We start from the raw sequence: 19,614 nt of genomic DNA, 5'->3' as shown, positions 1-19,614 counted from the left end.
TAACATGTTCAGCAACCGCTACAGTGACATTCATTGTTATCGAACCACTTGTAACTCTCTAGGCATCCAAGTAGTGGAACTTTATAGCTTCAAAGATGGAGTTTTCCGTAACAATTATACAAAACTTCTTTTTATAAACGAGCGACGGTATCTGTACCGAGCTAGGAGTACTGTAGGTTCGATAGCTCCAGCCCTCCATTTGACCTGTAGCCAACAAAACGGCTACGGCTACCACGGCTGTCTCAATTTGAACTAGCAGGGTGATGATGTCTTAGCTGCAAGCCTGCAACTAAGAAATGTGTCTGTAGGTCCCTCTTTCTGTAGGTGCTAAGTGAGGTGCTAATTGCGTGCATTGGATCGTGCCGTTGATCAAGGCTGATTAAACTTTGCCACTACTCGACAAACTATTTCAATAAATTAATCAGCGCTTTGGCATGGATTTTCAATTCGATTCAATCTCTTTCCTCTCTTCTTCTATCTTCTCTTTCCCCCTTGTCTTATTCTCTTATCGTCTGTGTCACTCGGAGTTATACCCTCTAACCACTGCGTAACCGACCCTTGCCTTAACCTCTCCCTTACTCCAGGGATCAATCAACCTCTCCACTGTTGCATTCCGTCATAGTAGTAACCTACCTATAGCACCTAAAAACTACGGCACATACATGTACTAACGACTAACTAGAGGCAGACTGGGGTGAGAGGTAGCTTGCGCTTGCTTGTCCCGAGTTAAATCTTCTCACACACTCTCTCTCTCTCCTTGAGGGGGGGCCCGCAGATATTTGGGATAAGGATAACCCAGCCAAGCCCAGATCAAACCATAATCGCAATTCCCTCCAGCTTTTTTCTCTTTTCCATCTTCATCAACACAACCACTTTTTCTCTTCCTTTTTTTGTTCTGTTTCTAGGCCGTTTTATTTCATCATGGGTATTCTTCAAAAGATGGCTTGGTCCAAGAGCACCAGGATCAAGGTCATGATCGCTATCGACACTGTCTTTTTCCTCGTCGAGATCGTCTCTGGTTTCCTTGCCCACTCTCTTGCTCTTATGGCTGATGCCTTTCACATGGTACGTCGATTAACTTCTCCGTCGCACTGCGCGCGAACCAATTAACGAATGGAAACTAATTCTACACAGCTCAATGATATTATCTCCTTGGTCATTGGTCTCTGGGCCGTGTCTGCCGCGCAAAAGACTTCTACTGATGAGTTCACTTTTGGCGTACGTTTAAACCCAGTCGCAACAACTTCAAACGCCGAATCGCATAACTAACTGTCTTCCAGTGGGTTCGCGCCGAGATTCTAGGTGCTTTCTTCAACGCCGTCTTCCTTATCGCTCTTTGTGTCTCCATCGTCCTCGAAGCCCTTACCCGATTCATCGAACCCCCGGAGATCGACAACCCCAAGCTCATGCTCATCGTCGGTACCACCGGTCTACTATCCAACTTTGTCGGTTTCTTTGTCCTCGGTGGCCACGGCCACTCCCACGGACCTGGTGACCACGATCACGACCACGACCATGATCATGGACATTCGCACAGCCATGTCCACGATGCCGAGGAGGGCAACGCCGGATACCACAGCGCTCTTGCTGATGAAAGCGGCCGCGCCGCTGAGGTTCTACCCGAGGCTGTTATGCAACGCGCAAATACTTCCCGAAAGTCCAACGGAAAATCCAACGAGAACAACCGACACTCACGAGGCCGCGACTATCATCGATCCAGTAGGAGTGGACATTCTCGTTTCGCTAGTCTTGATGACTTGAGCATCCACCCCGCAAGTTTCCGACAGAGCATCATCGAAGCCACCCGTGGAGGCGATGCCAACGAGGTCACGAGTGAGAGCGAAACTGACGCCGAGAACTCTTTGATCTTGGAAGAGAATGAGGCCAACGAAGAGTCTCCTCTTCTCAAGGGTGTCGCCAAGAATGGCTCATCTCTCGGTCACAGCAACTCCCACTCTCACTCCCATTCCCGACGACCTCGACGAGACTCGAGCGTTCATCAAGGTCACCACCACACCCTCCCCAAGGATGCCAAGAAGAAGGATAGCCACGGTCACAACCACGCTGATATGGGTATGAATGCCATGATTCTCCACGTCATTGGCGATATGCTTGGTAACATTGGTGTCATGGTTACTGCTCTTATCATCTGGCTTACCGACTGGCCTGGCAAGGTCTACGCTGATCCTGCCGTCTCCCTGTTCATTACTGCCATTATCCTCAAGACATGTATTCCCCTCACCAGAGGCACTGCGCGCGTTCTTCTGCAGGCTACCCCTGAGCATATTAGCGTCCCCGAGATTCGACAAGACATCGAGGCTCTCCCTGGCGTTATTACCTGCCACCACATCCACGTATGGCAGCTCTCAGACACCAAGCTCGTCGCAAGCATGCACCTCCAGGTTTCCTTCCCCATTGACTCTCATAGTGGCGAGAAGTACATGGAGTTGGCTCGTCGCGCTCGCAAGTGCCTCCACGGTTTCGGCATTCACAGTGCTACTATACAGCCCGAGTTCTGCTTCGATTCGAAGCACGCTCACGATTCCGACGCCGCTGCTCTTACCCTCGATGGCGGAGCCGATTCAAACAAGGGGGATAGTTGCCTCCTCGAGTGTATCGACGACTGCCAGGCGCAGGGCTGCTGTCCAGCCGACTCATCATCCAAGGCTTCATCCACAAGACGGGCTAGTGAATCGTCGCACAGCCCTTCCAGTCCTCGTGCGCATGAACACAGTCACGACCATGGTCATGACCATAGCCACAATCACTAAGTCGCTCCGGTTGTGCCTCTGATCTTTTTCATCTCAGACTCTTGCTCTCGGGCATTTAAAGCCTAGCGCTGTGGATGTACTGGCTCTAATTCTCTCGCTATTACATTCCGTATACCAAATAATCTTGTTTCTTTTATGTCACTAAACACAAAAAAGGGTTCGGCGTTCTATCGTGTTGGGTTCTCTCAGCTAGGCATGGAACTATCTTTGTTGGGCAGCGCTTTGCACGAGACGTTGTGTGTGGGCTAGAGAAGCGTGGTACTTCTTTTTTTGATGTATGATAGATAGTAATTGATGAGCATTGGTTCTTTTTGCCTTACTATACTCGATACCCGCTCTTGTGATGTTCTGGTGCTGGATGGGACTCGGTTCCTTGCGAGTGACCTTGTGACATGTTTCGAGAGTACGATCGGTGTTGCGTAACGTAATACCATCGAGGAGTATATGAGACAGCCGTCCTTGTTAGTTACGTTCTGGGTAAAGAATGAAACAGTCCTTTATTGTATAAAGATGTGACTATACTTCATGGTTTGCAAGCCCTTGTGTATCGACAATATCACAACACGTCTACAAGCAAGACCGCCTCTGATGCCTATAGCTGCCCAAGACGGCTTCTTGCAATTTGATAAACATATAAACAAGAGCACCAGTCACTGATCTAAAACTGACCGACTGCAGTAGTTAATTACTGCCTACAGCTGCACTGTCACTGGTGTCTAGCCTCCTCTGCTCTGGAAAGTTTCTCGAACTCCTCCTCGTCCTCCTTCTCCCTCTAACCCCTACAATTTAACAAAAGCCAGCTTAGGACTCTTTATTCCCGGAAATCAACGTAAGTGCATGCATCTCTCATCGCCTATCACTCACAGTGTAGTCGGTAATAGTCTGGGCTTCTTTTAGCACAATAATATGCTCACCCTCAAACACTCGGGTATATCACCAACACACGTTATTCAACTTCAAGTACAGATTAAAAAGTGGGATTATTGATTGTGCCTAATCACATACATCATATCATAAGGTGCGCAGACGCAACCCTTCCTGTTTCTGTTTCTGGTTTCTGAGCCCCTATGTAAAGCCGCCGCACCCTTAACGCTTCCTGGGGTTTTCACCCATGGGTTTCTATAACTTTTTCTTTGATTAAAAAAAAAACGCTTACCTCTCCCCCTTGAAAAGCAATAACATAGCAACATGATCAACACGCCGACTTGAAAGTATAACCCTCTCCCTTCCCTGCCTTCCCTTATTGAACGTCGTTTTGAAATGCGCTATCTGTAACGAAACCCAACCCACCCGTAAGGATATTTCCAAAAGGATTATACATAGTACGTAGTTTATTAAATACAACGAAAGACCTGGCGGCATGCCCCATCTACCCATCCCCAGCACGGCCCTAGCCAAAAGCTGCAATACCGCTCGAGAAAGACTCAACGCTTGGGCACCTAGGCGACGCGTTGTCGTTTGGTTCCTCGATCAGGGGGGTTGTTTTCTAACCGCAAATCATCACGGGGTATTTCTTCTGTGCCGGCAGGACTGGGTGTATTGGTAAGGCTTGTGTGCGACATCACATGTCCTGGGTGCAGTGGTGCTTGGTTTTGATGGTTTGGGTCTGTGTCCATAGCAAAGTCGAAATCGCTGCCATCGGCGAAATCATGGCCACCTGATAACTGACTGATGTCAAAGAGTTGGTCGAAATCAGTTGCCTGAGGGTCGAAGTACGCTGCCGTGTCATCACTCAAGCCGGGGACATGTCCAGAAGGACTCAACGGCCCCAGGATGTTATCGATCTCGCTTATCTTGGCGTCCTGTCCGCTATGGAGTCGCTGAAGATTGTTCAGTTCTATCGAGTTGGAATTGATCTCGTTCATAGAAGGCGGCACCATTGGCGGGCCCATGATGGAGGAGAGCGAAGGGGGTGGGACGGAACCGGCTGGTGGGGGGGAAACAGAGGCAGAGGTAGACATCGTGGGCATGGCCATGTGGGAATTGGACGTGGGGATCTGTGTAGGAGTGGGGATTGGTGTAGCAGAGACAGGAGTTGATGCCGGAGTCGACCTGCCCGAAGGAGCAGCAGAGGTCTGCCCGGCTATGAAGTTAGCCAGGCTGTTTCGCTGAGCATTGTTCAAGGCACTGGGCGCACTGGCAACTAGGTCTGCCGCGTCAGGGATATCCATGCCATGGCCGTTGTTGTGTTTGTTGTGTTCGTTGATGAGGCTCATCATTCGTTCCTCGGGATTCGCCTCAAGCTCTTGGCGAAGGTTGGGAGTGGTTGTGTCGCTGGGGGAGTTGTCGACGAGTTCCGTGACATGACCCATCTCAGGGTTGTGATTATGATGACTGGCAGGCTGGTATGCTGTACTGCCAGGCGTAGACCTATTCGGAGTAGAAGACGATCTGACTGCCTGGGCGCGGTTGTTCTGCTGAGGTGCTGGCAAAAGACCCCTAGCCTTCTTGGGAGTCCCGTATGGATTGGGATTCATCTGTTGGATGTAATCGCCTAGCTCAAACACACTTCCATGCTGGGCAGACTGCTGGTTTTGATTCGTTATCATCGAGATGATGTCGCTGACATTTTGCGAATTGCCCTGGTCTTCCAGTGTTTTCCTGAACACATTGGCTAGGAAATTGAGAATCGCGTTGATAGAATTCTGGTGACGGTCGTGCTGGGTCTGAAACATGAGAGCCTGGTTATACAGTTCAGTGTTGTTCCGCTGCAGACGGTTTATTGCGCCGAGAATGAGCTTCTGTTGATCCCTGACCTTACTCAACTCTTCACGAATAAGGCCCATTTCTTTCTTGGGTGCTGGTTGGGATTCACCTGCCGGCAAAGAGCGAGGAGGTTGAGCAGCAGTAGGTCCCAGCCCAGAGGTAAGTACCTCCTCGTTGGCAACGTCGTCTTCACTGTCATTGTCCCCCTCGGCACCCTTTGAGCCCTTCTTGGCTTTGCTCCCACTTTTGGGTTTGTTGATCAGCCACAAAAGATTCGGGTGCCCTCGTCGGAAATAAGGGTTGGAGTATTCGCTTGGGCTCTTGTTTTTGCGTTCACTGGCTCGCATTGAATTGTCTGACAGCCCCACGCGTTTGTGGAAGCCATACATGTTGAGTTGTCGAACAAAAGAGGCATAGTTGTTGTGCTTGAACAACTCCGGGATCAAAGTCTTGGCAAATTCGTCCTCATCAAGCACAATGAACGAATCTCCCTTTTCCGACCATCGGATTAAGTCTTCGTTTTTGCGCTCCTCTAGGAAACTTTGAGATTGTTAGCGTGCCTCTTTCAATTCATCGGCTACACACAAACTTACCTGCTCAGCTTCTGCACAAACGGCGGGATCTGCTTGCGTTTGGCTTGCGCGTCCCGTTTTGCCTTTTGGGCCCTCTCCTCCAGCACCTCGACATTGTCCTGCTCGTTCAGGTTTTCGAAATTTCCTTGAAGTAGTGTGTTTTCATCACTGGCAAAGTTTCCCCATGGCTCAACTACTCCATCAAAACTTCGTTGGTTTGTCGGAACAAGTGCGTGATTCATTTGCCGCCGCGCAATTGTGTTTGATGGGGTCGGCACGGGCTGGGAATATTGCTGCTGTGCCGGAATGAGACCAAACGGGTTTTCATTCTCGTCCATGAGGCCGTCCACTACATTCATGTAGTTCGAGGGGTCCATTCCAGTCCATCGCGGTCCCTGATTGCCCGCCCCGTTTCCAGCGTTGTATTGTGGTTGCATTTGCTGCGGTATGGGCACGATAGGCGATGCTCCCGGTGCTGCTCGTTTCCTAGGGTTGGGTGCAGACATGAGAAGGGTTCTGGAATGCGGGCGCTTCAACAGAAGCGGTGGGGTTTGTTTCGAGTGGATTGGCTGCTCTCGATGCCTAATCCTGTTGGGTTTGTTTGGGAGTTGTGATGTTCTCAGAGGAGTTGTCGCCTTGATAGTAGTCGATTTCACGTAATGATTGCCTAGGAAGGCCGGTAACTCTGGAGAGTAAATTTTTGATTTATTAACAATTCCGCACGAGATTGCGCAAACGTCATTCGTAGTAAGCGGTCAACGATTGATGATTTTGCTCGGCCGTCTCGGGGTTGGGGAAAGAAACACGATAGGCGTGCGTGACTGAGGTTAAAAGTAGGTAGCGAAGAATCGCGGGTGCGCGTGGAAGAGTTAAAGTGGAATGTGTTATCGCAAAGGATAAGATCAAGCAATTCAATGAGATCTTGCGGCCAAGAGGCGCAGCGCAGCCTTGCGAATCGGATCGCGGAAGGGGATAACAACGTTCGGAACTCAAAGACAGCCACACTTCTGCTCTACCTCGTGTACGGAGCTCGCGGTGGTGATGCCTTAAAGCAATATGGGTTGCGAAGCGCGTTCTGCCCAAAGTTATGTAGATGGTAGAAAAGGCAGATTGCTGGACTCGAGGTGGGCCTGAGTCTATATAGATCAAGGATGATAAGAGCTGGTGGGCAGCGTGCCCATTCTGAAACGTAGAGCTACAGGCGATGTACAGGCGACAAGTACCGGTGTTGCGACTTGGATAGTAGGTGGGCGGGCAGTAATAGTGCTAGAGGTAGTGGTGCAGTTCCGTGACGGTGGTGATGCTGAAGTTGACGGTCGCTACGATTATGGGTCTCCGGAGCATTTGCAGCGAGCGGATCAGATGTCAAGTATTTTTAGTCCAATCAAAGAACAGAATTTCGCATGGGCATCTCCATCTCCACGTGATGATAAGACAGGATCTTAGAGTGCCAGAAAAGTTGGCGGCTAGGATCATGAGAGACGAAATTAGTAGGTCAGTTCATGCCACGTAGATAGGATCTCGTGGGCTATTTATTTTTATACACTACAGCTCAGAGGCCAACTTTTCTGTTGCCCACTAAGGGATCTCTCGATCTGTCCCAAGTCGACGTTGAAGAAAAGCCACAGGTCTCAACGTTGATGACGCTATTTCAATATCACTGTCACTTGGCTGTTCAAGCTCACAATGTCTTGGAAATTAAAGGACAAGTTGGTTTGTTAATTTTTCACGGCTTATAATAATTATGCCCTAAATGAAGACACTCAACATCATCATCATCACGATCGATCGGCATGATCTGGCTAATGTGGGGACGGCAGTTACAATTCATCTTGTCACTTTTCTTCACCAAACAGACATGGATGTCGTCCCATCCAGAGGTACATAGTAGTAGACTTCCATGCTTAGGATACAGGAAACAAACAGCTTAAGAGCGGGTCTAATACGGTACAAGGTAACTAAACTATTTTGTCTCTTGTGTAGGTAGTTAGAGTGATAGTGGATAACCATGGACATTGTCCCCATGTCAGACCAACAACCAGGGACAACATCAGTTAGGTCCTGAGAAGGAATGCAAGTATGGCTACTATTTACTATTTAGTAGATAGCAAAAAAGATGGTCTCATAAGTCTTGGGGTATAAACACAAATACCTAGTCTAAGAAGCCCAGTCCAAGTAGTATAAGCTGATCTATTAATTTCGTCTCTTATACTTCCAATGACCAATTCCTAAACCCTGAGGCACGGAACATGGTCTCAATGCCTCTATGCTGGGTATTACGGACTGACTATTCCTAATATGGCTACAAGCTGAACTGCCAACAGGTTCAACACAACTCAAAGATATATCTACATGATTCTCTTCGTTCATTTTGCTCCGCGTCCTGCAAGCGAGGCGGCTTGTGCCATCTTGGCATTCCTTGCTGCATCTCGTGCTTGATCCCACGCTCGACCCGAGTTTCCTTGTCGTGCGTCCCTAGCTGCCTTCTTCTCATCCTTGAGAGTCCGAGCCTTCTCGCGTGGATCAATCACAACGAGCTCCTCCTCCGCCTTTCTGCGGTTGCTTAGATCCTTACCGAGTTTATCTGCTGCAAAGCTGAGAGCATGCGACATCCAACCCTCGTCGTCGCTCTCATCCTTTTCTTGCTTGTCCCATGACGTGCAACTTTGGCAATTTGCGATGAAGTGCAGATCACACAACTCAGCTTCCTCGTCCCCAGCTTGCGCGTCTTCCCCATCCTTGGTAGTTTCACGAGCCGCTGGTTCATTCTCTTTCTCTGGAGGTGCCTTCTCCAATCTTGACTGAAAGGCTTTGAGCATGCGAAGCGCTTTAGCGTCGTCCGCTGCTGAAGTGTTGGCCGCTCCTGGTCGTCGTTTTCGTCCCCTCATTGATGTTTCGGGGATCATAGATTCCAGCGCAGACTTCATCTTCTCCTTCACGGGTTCTTCAGAGTGTATCGTTCGTCGCATGGACGCCTTGAGTGCTGCCATCTCTTCATTGGCTCGTTCCAATGCTGTCTGTCGGGGGGCTTCCGGTTCAGGTGATTCGTCCTCGATCTCCATCTTGACAGGTGGGGCAGGTTTTTGCCGAACCTCCTTGGGTGGCTCGCGGGGGGTGGTCTGATCTGAGTTATCTTGTTCTTCTTTAGCGATTGACACTCTTTTTTCCGATGCTCGCTCCTTCTTGGTCTTTGTTGGTTTGCTGCGAACTTCGTCTTGCTCCGGAGCTTCCTCCGGCGCTTCCATAACGATTCTGGGATCAAATTTCTTCTTCTTTAGCACAGGCATTTCGTCGTCGCCTTCGTCGTCGCCTTCGTCGTCGCCAAAGCTCAGCAGTTGTTTCCCGCCTTTTCGCTTTTTCTTCTTATCTTTGGTTGTGGTTGTTTTAGACGGCGCAACGGCAGCAACTCGAGATCGCTTCTTCATATCTTCAAATGGGTTTACCAAGATTTCTATGCGCTCGATCTTGACCGGGTATGTTGGGCGTTCTGTAGCTTCATCCACTTCTCCTTCGCCCATTTTCGCCAAATTGTAGACCGTATCGCCAGCAATTCGTCCAAACATGGTGTTTTTCCCATTCAATTCCTCAGCCGTGTCGAGGGTGAAGAAGAACTGACTGCCGTTTGTATCCGGGCGCGATTCGTTCGCGGAACCCAGTAGGCCTCGGCGATTAAATTTGAGACGCGAATGGAATTCATCCTTGAAGTTGATTCCCGTTGGCCCTGCGTTCTTGCCCATGCGCTGGTCCATGGGCCAAGGATCCAGATCACCGCTGAATGCGCCTCCATCGTAAATCGACTCTCCGCCGTTGCCAGTGCCAGTGGGATCGCCACCCTGCAGAATGAAGCCAGGAACCAATCGGTGGAATATCGTGTTATCGTAGTAGCCGTCGAGGGCTAGTTGTAAGAAGTTGCGACATGTCAACGGCGCTTGTTTGGCGAACAGCTCGACAGAGAGTTCGCCTCGAGTGGTGTGGATAATGACGGATGCAGTGGGTTGCGGTTCGAGATTGTAGATCGCCGACATTTCGACTCTCTTATATCGTGATGATAGAGAAGCTGGCGTTTGTTGTTGATGTCGCAAAAGAAAACGCGTGCAACGAAGAAAGAGTTGATTGTCGTTGGAACGCTAAGAGCTTGGCTTGCTAGTCTAGCTTGCATGGATCCACGCCCGCGTTATCGATAAGCTCCACTTGTATGTACAATCGTTAGAACGTGAGCTAAACACCAACGACACATCACCAACACTAACAAACAGTTCACCAGACCGCCTCAAAAGAATGAACTGAGCAAGTATTACATGTCGACCTTGACAGTGAATCTTATCAGATGTATGTAGGCAGCAATCGTAACTCTTTCAGTTATCTAAGTATACCGTTCTCAGCTATAGAACATAGAGGTTTGCCGTAAACATGCTTGTGTAGATAACCCCAAACTTCAGGAAGAGGCTTTGCCGATTCAAGAGTCTTTAGTAGGTATACTGAGATATGGTCTGCTTAGGTTGAACCTTGAAGCAAGAGTAAAGGCCAATGGTCCCATTCCGCCTTTTAGTGTTCAAGCGCCGGCGGCGTCAATCTTCCAGACTGATGATAAATTCGAAAATCGATAATGTAAGCAGCTATTAAGCGATTCAGTCACTGAACAACATCCAACATTGCATACTAAGTCTTGAACCCCCACGCCCCGATCGTATATATTGTGTTCTTACCTGATCGAATGGGTCTCGCTTCATTCTTCCACAGCCAGAACAGATGCGAGCGCAGCAATACATTCTAGTACTGCAACTATATGAAATAAACAGCTGGAACAGCCATTGTCACTGTGGAGGCTTTTTTGTCCAGGCTGTATTGTTGCGCGATGCCTGCGACGCTGGTTAGCTGTGTGGAGTGATGGACCAGGGATTGACTGACGGTAAGTGCTTTTGCTGGCACTTGGTGCTCTTTGGAGTAGCTTGAGACTTGGTGGATCGAGTAGACATTTTGAAGTTGCTTGATGTTGTGTTGCAGGAGGAAGAAATAGCTGCTGTGCGTAAAGCCCGGGAGATGCTTCTTCTATTATCTGTGTGTTCTTGTTGGGAAAGTTAGTTGTTAGGAAAACCTTGATTTAATATATTGAGTTTTTGATCCGGATCGATCCATTATTGATATTTTTTGAGTATATTGAGAAGGCTAGGGCTCCGCCTTACGACCAGAAAAACTAAAACGAAATAAACAGTGGTCAAGTCAATAAACTACAGGGCCTGGCTGTGGAAGTATTAACGCATTCCCCTTTCCTCTAGTATATCAGTTACGAATCTCATCACGGGGTAACAGTACAAAATCTGGGGCCTAGACGTAAAATACAACACTTCCCATAAGCAATCACTATATAGTTGGTGTGTTGCAGACATTCTGGGTATGCTGGGTAGACTGTTTCCTCTCTTCTAGTCCCAATAGGCCTCTTAGTGGCATAATCACCGTAGGTTTTGTAGGATTAAAGAGACTGGTAAGCTTGAAATTCTGCTCTTATCTATTGGAGATATTGGACGATTAATATTGGTGCTCTTTCATCATTACCTATATTAGCCTTGGGCCGGCACTCGACTTATCTCGGTGTTCCGTTTAATAGCCTCAATATTAGGTACTAAAGCAGTTTTATTCGCCCTGCTCAGCTGCCTAAACATCAATTGCTAATTACAGATTCTCCACCTCGAAAAGCACAACCACCCCACGCCTTTTGCATCTAACACCCACCACATTTTTGCTTCCTTCCGCCCTGCCTCCTCTCCAGGCCGCCCGGCGCATCATCAGCCATGGCTGACTTTGCGTTCAACTGGCAGGGTGTTGCCTACGAGACTGGAAGACAGAATCGCCGACAAAACGACGTAGCACACTACTTCGATCATCTCTTAAGCACTAAGGGTCGGAGTGACGTTCTCAAGATGCTAACCCTGAAGCATTTGGGTGAGCGTTACTGCTCGTACGACGAACTGAAGGAGCCGAACGTCCCCAGGTCAGTACACAACTATCTACGTATCTTACTTAAAACTGATGTACGCCAGGGAGCATCTAGTGGCAGTTGTTGGAGAGATTCTCCCACCTAGTATATCGTTTCAGAGGCTTCAGAGAGGGCAGACGACTAGTCTTGACGAGAGCGAATTCCATCCTGCTCATCACTCCCACATCAGAACCAGAACAGATACCGAATTTGTCGTCAGCAAGATCATTGATAACAAACCTTCCTTCTATCGTCTCATTGGACAAGGCCCTCCGCTCAAATTCACCCACAGCCTTCCGGACGGCGATGAGGCTCTGGATCGTATTTTCTTCTACAGAGAGTATGCAAAGGGCATCAGCACAACTAGCAAACGTGAGAGAATGTCCAAACTCTTGAAAAACATCATTGCCTTCAATCAAAACTACCTAAGGCGCAAAGACAACAACGACTGGGAAGACGATAACGACGATGATGAAGACATCAACAACTATGATGGCAACAACGATGATAAATACAACAATAACTATGAAGACAACGACGACGATGAAGACCAGCATCGCTGTTTTTCCCATCATGGGCGTTATTATCACTCTATGAACTCTTACTCTAATCATCTTGTTGAGAGTGAGACCTCGGATCAGTTGTCCGAGGAGAGAGATCAGATCGTTCACGATGCACCCCCCAACACAAGCCTGACCATCTCGCAGCCCGAAGTTAGTAATGAAACTTTAAGTCTATTCGATTGCCTGATGAATGGACCTGGCTTCTTGGCTCACGGCGATACTGCAAAGCTTCTGTCTTACTGCAAGGTATATCTTGAGAGTCTACCGAACACAGGACTGTACTGACTAGTATTCAGGGGAAGTGGGAACTTAAGACTGAGGAACAGACACTGATGCTTCTTTCAGTGGGATTGCGTCAAGGGGCTTTGGCTGGAGTTGCAACTGTGATCGATCCAGCTCTGTATGGACACTTCACGGCCATATTCTGCGAACTTCATGACGATCCCAGCTCAGGCGGCTTCAACAACCTTTACAGCAATATCAGAAGTGCCGTCCGATTTGCCTCAATCTGCAGCCGAACTATGCTTATTTAAGAGTTCTTACTTGGGGCTTTCTATTTCGGACTTGGGACTTAGATTACAGCAAGAAAATATCCTAAAACTAGTCCAGGTTGCTACAAAGTGACCAAACCGGTTGGTAACAGAAAGGTTGACTTCTGATCTCTAGGCTACAAAAAATAAATAGCCTAGAATATCTAATCTAATTAGAATGAGCTGACTTACTATTTTCGTCTCTTATTCTTCTAATGACCAAGTTTTCCGATGCCCTCAGGCCAACTTAGTTCGCCCCTTATGACCTTAGCAGTTGGTTTCTTACTGTCTACGGGACAGACAAACATGAACACATACTGCCATATTCTCCCCTACTTACCCCTTCTTCTTTGATGACATCTAGGCATTAGATAACGAGCCTCATATCTAGCAGAATCGCATGAACCAGAAACTTCAACATGCAGGAAGACGGATGTACCTAAAATACCTGTCAATCAATCAATCATGCGCACAGCATCTATCGCACCTGTCAAAGCACCCAGTGTCAACATCGACAGCGTCGATTGGAACCACGACAACTACCCTCAGCGCATCAAGAGCACCAATCAAAGCGCCTACCCAGCTATCGGGAGCAGTGTACAAGCCCTGGCAGGAGAACTCCTGGCCGCAGTCAGGGTCATGGCAGTACCTGCAAGCATTTTAACCATGGGTCTTTTCTTTGGCTGTGCTGTAATGGATGGGCCGCCCTTTGTTGACCAGTCTCAGGCTGGGAGGCTGACTGTCTGTGTGAGTAAGCCTGTTGGTCGAGATCTAATGGCCTTCTTATCTTGGACATGCACACACAGAAGTCAACTCAACTGGCTCCCCCAGGTCGTTTCGGTGAGGATTCAGCTTAGACTTGGAAGGTTGTATTAATGATTCGCCGAAGAGGGAGACGCGCTCAAGACAAAACAACAATAACAATATACCTGAAGTAGAGTCATATCACCGTCAACAAATTGCATGTCAAGCCTGCTTAACCTATAGCACCAACACGCCCACGGGCCGTAGCGTCCAAGCCGTCCATCCATCTCGCTTGCCCTGGCCTCGACGAGCGAATTGCTTTGCCTCTCTTCTGTTTATCTCAACTACGCTGCGCTGTAGAACCTGAGAAGCGCCCTGCTCCTGTTCCTCAAGGACGACTGCATCCCGTTTGTTGCACGAGGAGGCAAAAAAGCGCACTTGCGCGACGTCGTACAGCGGCTCGTGAAGGGTTCAACGAACATCTATCCCACGTACTCAGATGTGTTGGGCCGTTTAAAACGGGCGATATCCTGCAAATGCCCTGATTTACAGCCCTATAGATGTGCTAATAATGCTGTATGTGTGCTGTACCTTGAAGCAGGCAAGCCAGGGTTGCAGCACACCAAAACATCAACAAAGGACCGAAGTTGGCATGCACTATTGCTGATTTTGCTACTGTACCTGTGCTAGTTTCTCTTGACCAAGGCATAGGATCTTGAGAAAAACACCGCAAATCAGCAGATTTCCATGTTTCCCATATTCCTTGGCAGCAATAGATCGATGGAGCAAAGCAATCGCCGATTAAGATGTAATTCGTATGCAAGCATGCGGGTCTGTGCTGTACAGTAGCTTCAGAAGTGAGAGCAAGGATTGTATCCCATATCCCAGATTTCCACGATAATCGACTGCCAGCTATGGGTTTGCTTGCGCAGGGCCAAGAGAGTCGTTTCAGGCTTTTCTTCAGCTGCATCGCGTATTAACAAAGAACCATTGACCTTTGTATTTGATAGCGTGATCGTGCCTTTGTTCTCTATTGGATCAAACTCGTGTTATTGAACTGTCTACATGGATCATGGATGAAGAACTTATGCGTTAGCAAGCAAGCCAACAAGCAAAAACGAAAAAGGTAAGCCACACTGATTGCATCTTAGAGGGGGCGAGGCCCAGCCGTGAATCAACAATGGCGCCATGTCTATCGAATTAGGGTAAGAGAGAGAGAGGACACTCGGCCTATCCTATCGGAGAATTCGATGCCTTCGGATATCGATCTTTCCGATTGAAAGTTTGTTTATTGTTATTGATCGTTGTGTCAAATCAGAGGAAACAATAGAATGCTTCAGAGTAACAATAACGGAATAACCTGTAAAGATCCTGGCCTAGCATGGACAGTCGCCCTTTTATCGTGGCGCAGTACATATTCGATGCATGCAGTAGGGCAGCTTCGGCACACGCGAAACATATCTCTTGCTTTGACTTGCAGAATTTGGTAAACAAGAACTGTCTTCTTGGTAAACCAATGTCTATCAGGTAATAAGAGATCTGCAACTGTGTTGTGTTGTCAACAATAGCTCAAGCCACAACAACGCCCCAAGCCATAGGTTAGAAGGCGCCATCGAATCCGTAAATGGAGATATCTAACCATTGACAATCAAGGCCAAGACCACAACCAGCAAGCCATAAGTTCCAAAGGACGAGCCGGAGTAGGCATCATATGCTATTCTCTATTGAATCTTGGTGCTTATCGCCTCGGCCCACTCGGCACATGGTGAGTGAGCTATTTTGACACGACCCGAGTTACATCGCATCTCTGTTTAGAGCTATTGAAACAAACATGGGGTAGGAGGATCGTGAGAACTGATCACAATCAAGAAAACTAGGCTTGACAACGCACGCTCGCCCTAGGATATGGCGTTACGCGGGCGCCTCAACGGCTAGATTGTTCGTACTATACTCTGTGTCCGTAAATCGGCTGATTCTCAAGAGCTAGTCTTCAACCCTGAGCCTTGTTAGTTCAATTGTCAGGACTGAACTTACAGCACGCTGACAGTTGGACAATGAGTCCGATATCGCCAAGCCATTAAGTACTTCTGTCAGTCTCATGCCATACATGAACATGGCATGCTGTAGTAGGTTCGAGACTCTGAGTAACTATCTTGTTGTTTCTCTCTCGGTAACATTGAATCAAATAATTTGAATCGACTCTTGAATCACGATTGTGAACCCCACAAGTTCAGTCCCATTTCCAGTTTCAGTGCGGGGATGAACCAAGAAAGAAGACAACGAACCGTATGACCGCCGCACGAGCCAAGGTTCGGAGCAGGGGTATGGAGAGACGGCGCTCTGGCCAACTCAACGGCGACAAAGCTTCAATATCGTGTCGCAATTGGGATGTTTGTCCGCCATGGCAACTTGCTTCGCTACCCTTATAATCTTGACAGATATGCGGCAAATGTCAGTGTTTTATCCGGCTCGACAGATTCCGCGGGCCATCTGTCATGCATAATGATGGATTCCGCAGCAAGACAGGTAAGTTTCGAATCAAACGAATCCTCGGCCTCGCCTAGACTGGACCCCTCCTTTCAGTGGCTGTCGTTGGAGATTCCAGCTTCCAGCTTCCGAGTTTGGTGTCTCGAAAAAGCAAACATGTAAAGGCCCCCAGCCAACCAGAGGTCATATCTCGACATCACCATTGATCCCCAACAAGGCTATGCCCTGTCAAATCTGCCAGCGCCATTCTCTGACAGCGAATTGCGTGATAGAGTTGTTTACTGTACAAATGTTGGGTCTGGTCAGGGTTTCTGAATAGCATGCCGCTTCTTGACCGCATTCCGATGCATCCGGGGTTCGTAGATCATCCGTCATGCCAATTGATCAATTGACAGTCTGGTGCAGCACAGCGTTGTGCTATACAGCAGTAGTATCATCATTATGATCCTGTTCCGTAATTCCCATGGAAATCGTCATCATCAAAATCCGACAACACCAGTGAGTTCACACATGGGTAGATAGATAAGCGGATCTGCAAAGGAGGGACGTTCGCGTACACGACAAAATGTCGATTCTGGACGCTGATAGGCTGCTCGGTTATGACCATCTTCACAGCCTCCCACCTCTAGCTGACAGTTTCCAGTCAGCCAGTTCCTGGAGGCAATCATTTAACCCAACTAGGCAATTGGGACTTGGTCCGCAACGGGTTGGTAGGCGGATAGTCTTTGGTAGGGCAGACCTTGGGAGTAAAAAGTGGCGGCTATCAACCTAAAAAGGCCAGGGGTTGGCCTTCAAAGACGAACCATTGACTGCAACTCGTCGTCATCAAAATGCATGCAAAGCTGGAAACCAATCCTTTTTGGGACGTCCTCAATTTTTGACTGGATGGCCGGCTTCTTGGCCTTTTCGGCTTGAGATTCAAGATCGTGTGTTTGAGCCAAAACACCCATGCCGCTCACTCGCATCTGCAGAACACAACCCACTCGGGTGTTTCTGTGTCTTATCTCCATGCCTATGTTTATTGTTGTTTACTGTTGATTTGAAATCCCATACCGCGTGCGATATAAATCCCATCGCCAGCAGCAACATAAGACAGGCAATTATTGCTTCTGCTCAGCATGTGATGCTGTTGGGCCACAATAATGCATGACTTGAAGCACATATCTTGGTCATGACTTTCAAGTTTCATCCCTATGAACCTTGTAAAATTGACATCGTGACCACTTGGCGGCCTGTTGACTGGTTGCTTTGCGGGGAATAAAGCATCAAGGTATGAGGGCATCAACAACCAAGATGCGGGGAAGTTTCAAGTGAAACTAAACACCAACCAAGAGAGCTTGTTGATGAACAGATTGCCCAGTTGGTAACTGACCAATGATAATACGTGTATGCATCCCCGCGAAAACAGTCCCGCAAGTGGACCCTACCCTGGAGAAGCGCCAAAGACATGGCTTCAAAGTTTGACAACGTCAACTTGTTTATGCCTGCGTCAAGGGACCAGAAGGGTCCATTGAGACATTGTAACGGAATGCCGACCCTGTTGCCATTCTCAAAAGTGCAAGAGGATCTGAACAAGCAGGTAAGGTTGTAAAACCCTTCCATTTCAACAGAGAAGTATTCACGGTATGAAGCAGCTCAAGGTAATAGCACATCAGACAGTCTGGTGTCGATTTGAGTATCCATAAAGGCTCAAAGATTGACTTCAACCAGCCATCCAGAGATGTCTGGATAAAGAATGGTTGTCAAGTCGATCTACACGACATGTTTGCCCTGAGGGCCCACCGGACCCTAGGGCCAGAACCCAAGGGCTAGAGCACAGTTGAGATAGCAACAGGATGAAGCTATCACGAAAATTTCTTCTGAGTCACCTTGCTTGGTATTCTCCGCCTGCTAGGTCTCAAAAAGGTTGCATACCGACATTTGCCAACGGCATACGTAGGAATTATGATTTCAAACCCATCGGTATTCCTGCGGGGCCCTTTTGTGAATCGACGTTGTACTGTGACTGCCGAGGTTTTCATTTCCTTTGGGATTGTTGAATAATCCCAAGCCGGAGGGGCACAGTAGCACCGAGTATTAAGGCATGGTTCAGTGGCGAATGCCTGGTTCACCAGAGAAACGATGCGCGAAAGAGGAGCTGGGAAGAGTTATTAAGTAAAAGGTGTATCTTTCGGATGGGGGAAGGTTAAGATTTTCATGCTTATCGCTGGAGCGATCGTTGGGAAAAAAAACGAGGTTGGCTTAGTTGGCTCTTCACCCCCCTCTTTGGACACCGACAGGCCGTATGTATCTATGCCGTTGTGATGTCGTTCTGCAATGCATTGCTTGGCACTTGGTAAGTAAGACCCGAGTGGATTTTGCTTCTTTTTCTCTCTTGAGATATTAGCATAAAAGACTCCCTTGCATCTTGAAAGCGTTCGTGGAAAGACGATGGAGTTTCCGTATCGGTGGAGGCGTCATGGATCCAATTCAGCTGGCCTGGCTGGTTCGCTTCTCAACCTTGCCCTGCGTCGCTGTGGTGAAGAAGCGAGGGATGGAGCCTGGCCCGCTTAGTAGTTAGGGGATCATCTCTGCAGGCAAGTCAAGGTCTGCATAACGTTTGGTCACGAGACCCAGAACGGCGCTGCTGTGGCGGGAAAAGAGGCGTGTAGAAAGCAATAGAGGAGACAACCGTAACTTGAGTTTGATGAAAGGATGAGAGAAGCCAGGTATGTAGAGATGCGTCTTGCCCTATACTGAATTGAAGCGCGTAAATATGGGACCCTGAATGGAGGAAGGTACGGTGCCGTAATTTTAGTGCTTTCAGAACCCGGCATGTGGAGGTAAGTGCTAACCCAAAAAAAGATTGGCGCTCGGGTGATTCAGCCTCATTTCAATGCGAGCCTGAGAAAGAGAGCACAAGAAAAAAGAGGTGCCGTCATTTTAGGCGGGTAGTTCCGCTTCATGGAAGGCTTCTGGAACATTTTTGGTCCAGAAGCTAGCCCCTAACCATAACTTAACCCAAGTTAGGTGCAGCTTCAAGGATCCTGACACGTGCGTTTTGTGCTTGTGCTTGTGCAATTTCTGGATCCATCTTCGCTATTTCATTCGTTCCCTTGGCGGGTGATCGTGGATAACCTCAAATTGCAGTATGGTCGGGGACGAAATGAAGAGAAAAAAGTTTTTGAGGTCGAGGCAGGAATTCCCGTCTGCTGCCCCATAAAGTACCACTCTGTCGGGCAAACCAAGTTAAATCTTACGTATGTAATTAACGGCTCACGGCAATTG

At 48.3% G+C, this 19,614-nt stretch overlaps 5 protein-coding genes across 5 annotated transcripts, besides 3 other annotated features; 3 read left to right on the top strand and 2 right to left on the bottom strand.

Annotated features, from left to right (window-relative positions):
* Positions 1–456: 456 nt before the first annotated feature.
* Positions 457–514: a repeat region.
* Positions 515–921: 407 nt separating this feature from the next.
* Positions 922–2,771, top strand: FPSE_01440 (uncharacterized protein; the record flags this gene model as incomplete). The annotated part of the gene is made up of 3 exons (XM_009254560.1): positions 922–1,065; positions 1,135–1,218; positions 1,281–2,771. 3 exons carry the CDS (start codon positions 922–924, stop codon positions 2,769–2,771), a joined length of 1,719 nt encoding a protein of 572 aa, XP_009252835.1.
* Positions 2,772–4,210: 1,439 nt separating this feature from the next.
* Positions 4,211–6,555, bottom strand: FPSE_01439 (uncharacterized protein; the record flags this gene model as incomplete). The annotated part of the gene is made up of 2 exons (XM_009254559.1): positions 4,211–6,017; positions 6,071–6,555. The coding sequence occupies 2 exons, from the start codon at positions 6,553–6,555 to the stop codon at positions 4,211–4,213; spliced, it is 2,292 nt and encodes a 763-aa protein (XP_009252834.1).
* A 1,860-nt stretch (positions 6,556–8,415) lies between these two features.
* On the bottom strand, positions 8,416–10,074 carry FPSE_01438 (uncharacterized protein; the record flags this gene model as incomplete). The annotated part of the gene is made up of 1 exon (XM_009254558.1): positions 8,416–10,074. The coding sequence occupies one exon, from the start codon at positions 10,072–10,074 to the stop codon at positions 8,416–8,418; it is 1,659 nt and encodes a 552-aa protein (XP_009252833.1).
* Positions 9,338–9,370: a microsatellite.
* Positions 10,075–11,838: 1,764 nt separating the features above from the next.
* Positions 11,839–13,119, top strand: FPSE_01437 (uncharacterized protein; the record flags this gene model as incomplete). The annotated part of the gene is made up of 3 exons (XM_009254557.1): positions 11,839–12,038; positions 12,088–12,832; positions 12,883–13,119. 3 exons carry the CDS (start codon positions 11,839–11,841, stop codon positions 13,117–13,119), a joined length of 1,182 nt encoding a protein of 393 aa, XP_009252832.1.
* Positions 12,461–12,574: a microsatellite.
* Positions 13,120–13,581: 462 nt separating the features above from the next.
* FPSE_01436 (uncharacterized protein) lies at positions 13,582–14,571 on the top strand (the record flags this gene model as incomplete). The annotated part of the gene is made up of 3 exons (XM_009254556.1): positions 13,582–13,863; positions 14,221–14,436; positions 14,551–14,571. The coding sequence occupies 3 exons, from the start codon at positions 13,582–13,584 to the stop codon at positions 14,569–14,571; spliced, it is 519 nt and encodes a 172-aa protein (XP_009252831.1).
* Between the last annotated feature and the right edge of the window lie 5,043 nt (positions 14,572–19,614).

The sequence above is a fragment of the Fusarium pseudograminearum genome, chromosome 1 (assembly GCF_000303195.2).
Source record: "Fusarium pseudograminearum CS3096 chromosome 1, whole genome shotgun sequence".
Taxonomy (NCBI): domain Eukaryota; kingdom Fungi; phylum Ascomycota; class Sordariomycetes; order Hypocreales; family Nectriaceae; genus Fusarium; species Fusarium pseudograminearum.
This window is presented reverse-complemented; position numbering and strand designations above follow the sequence as displayed.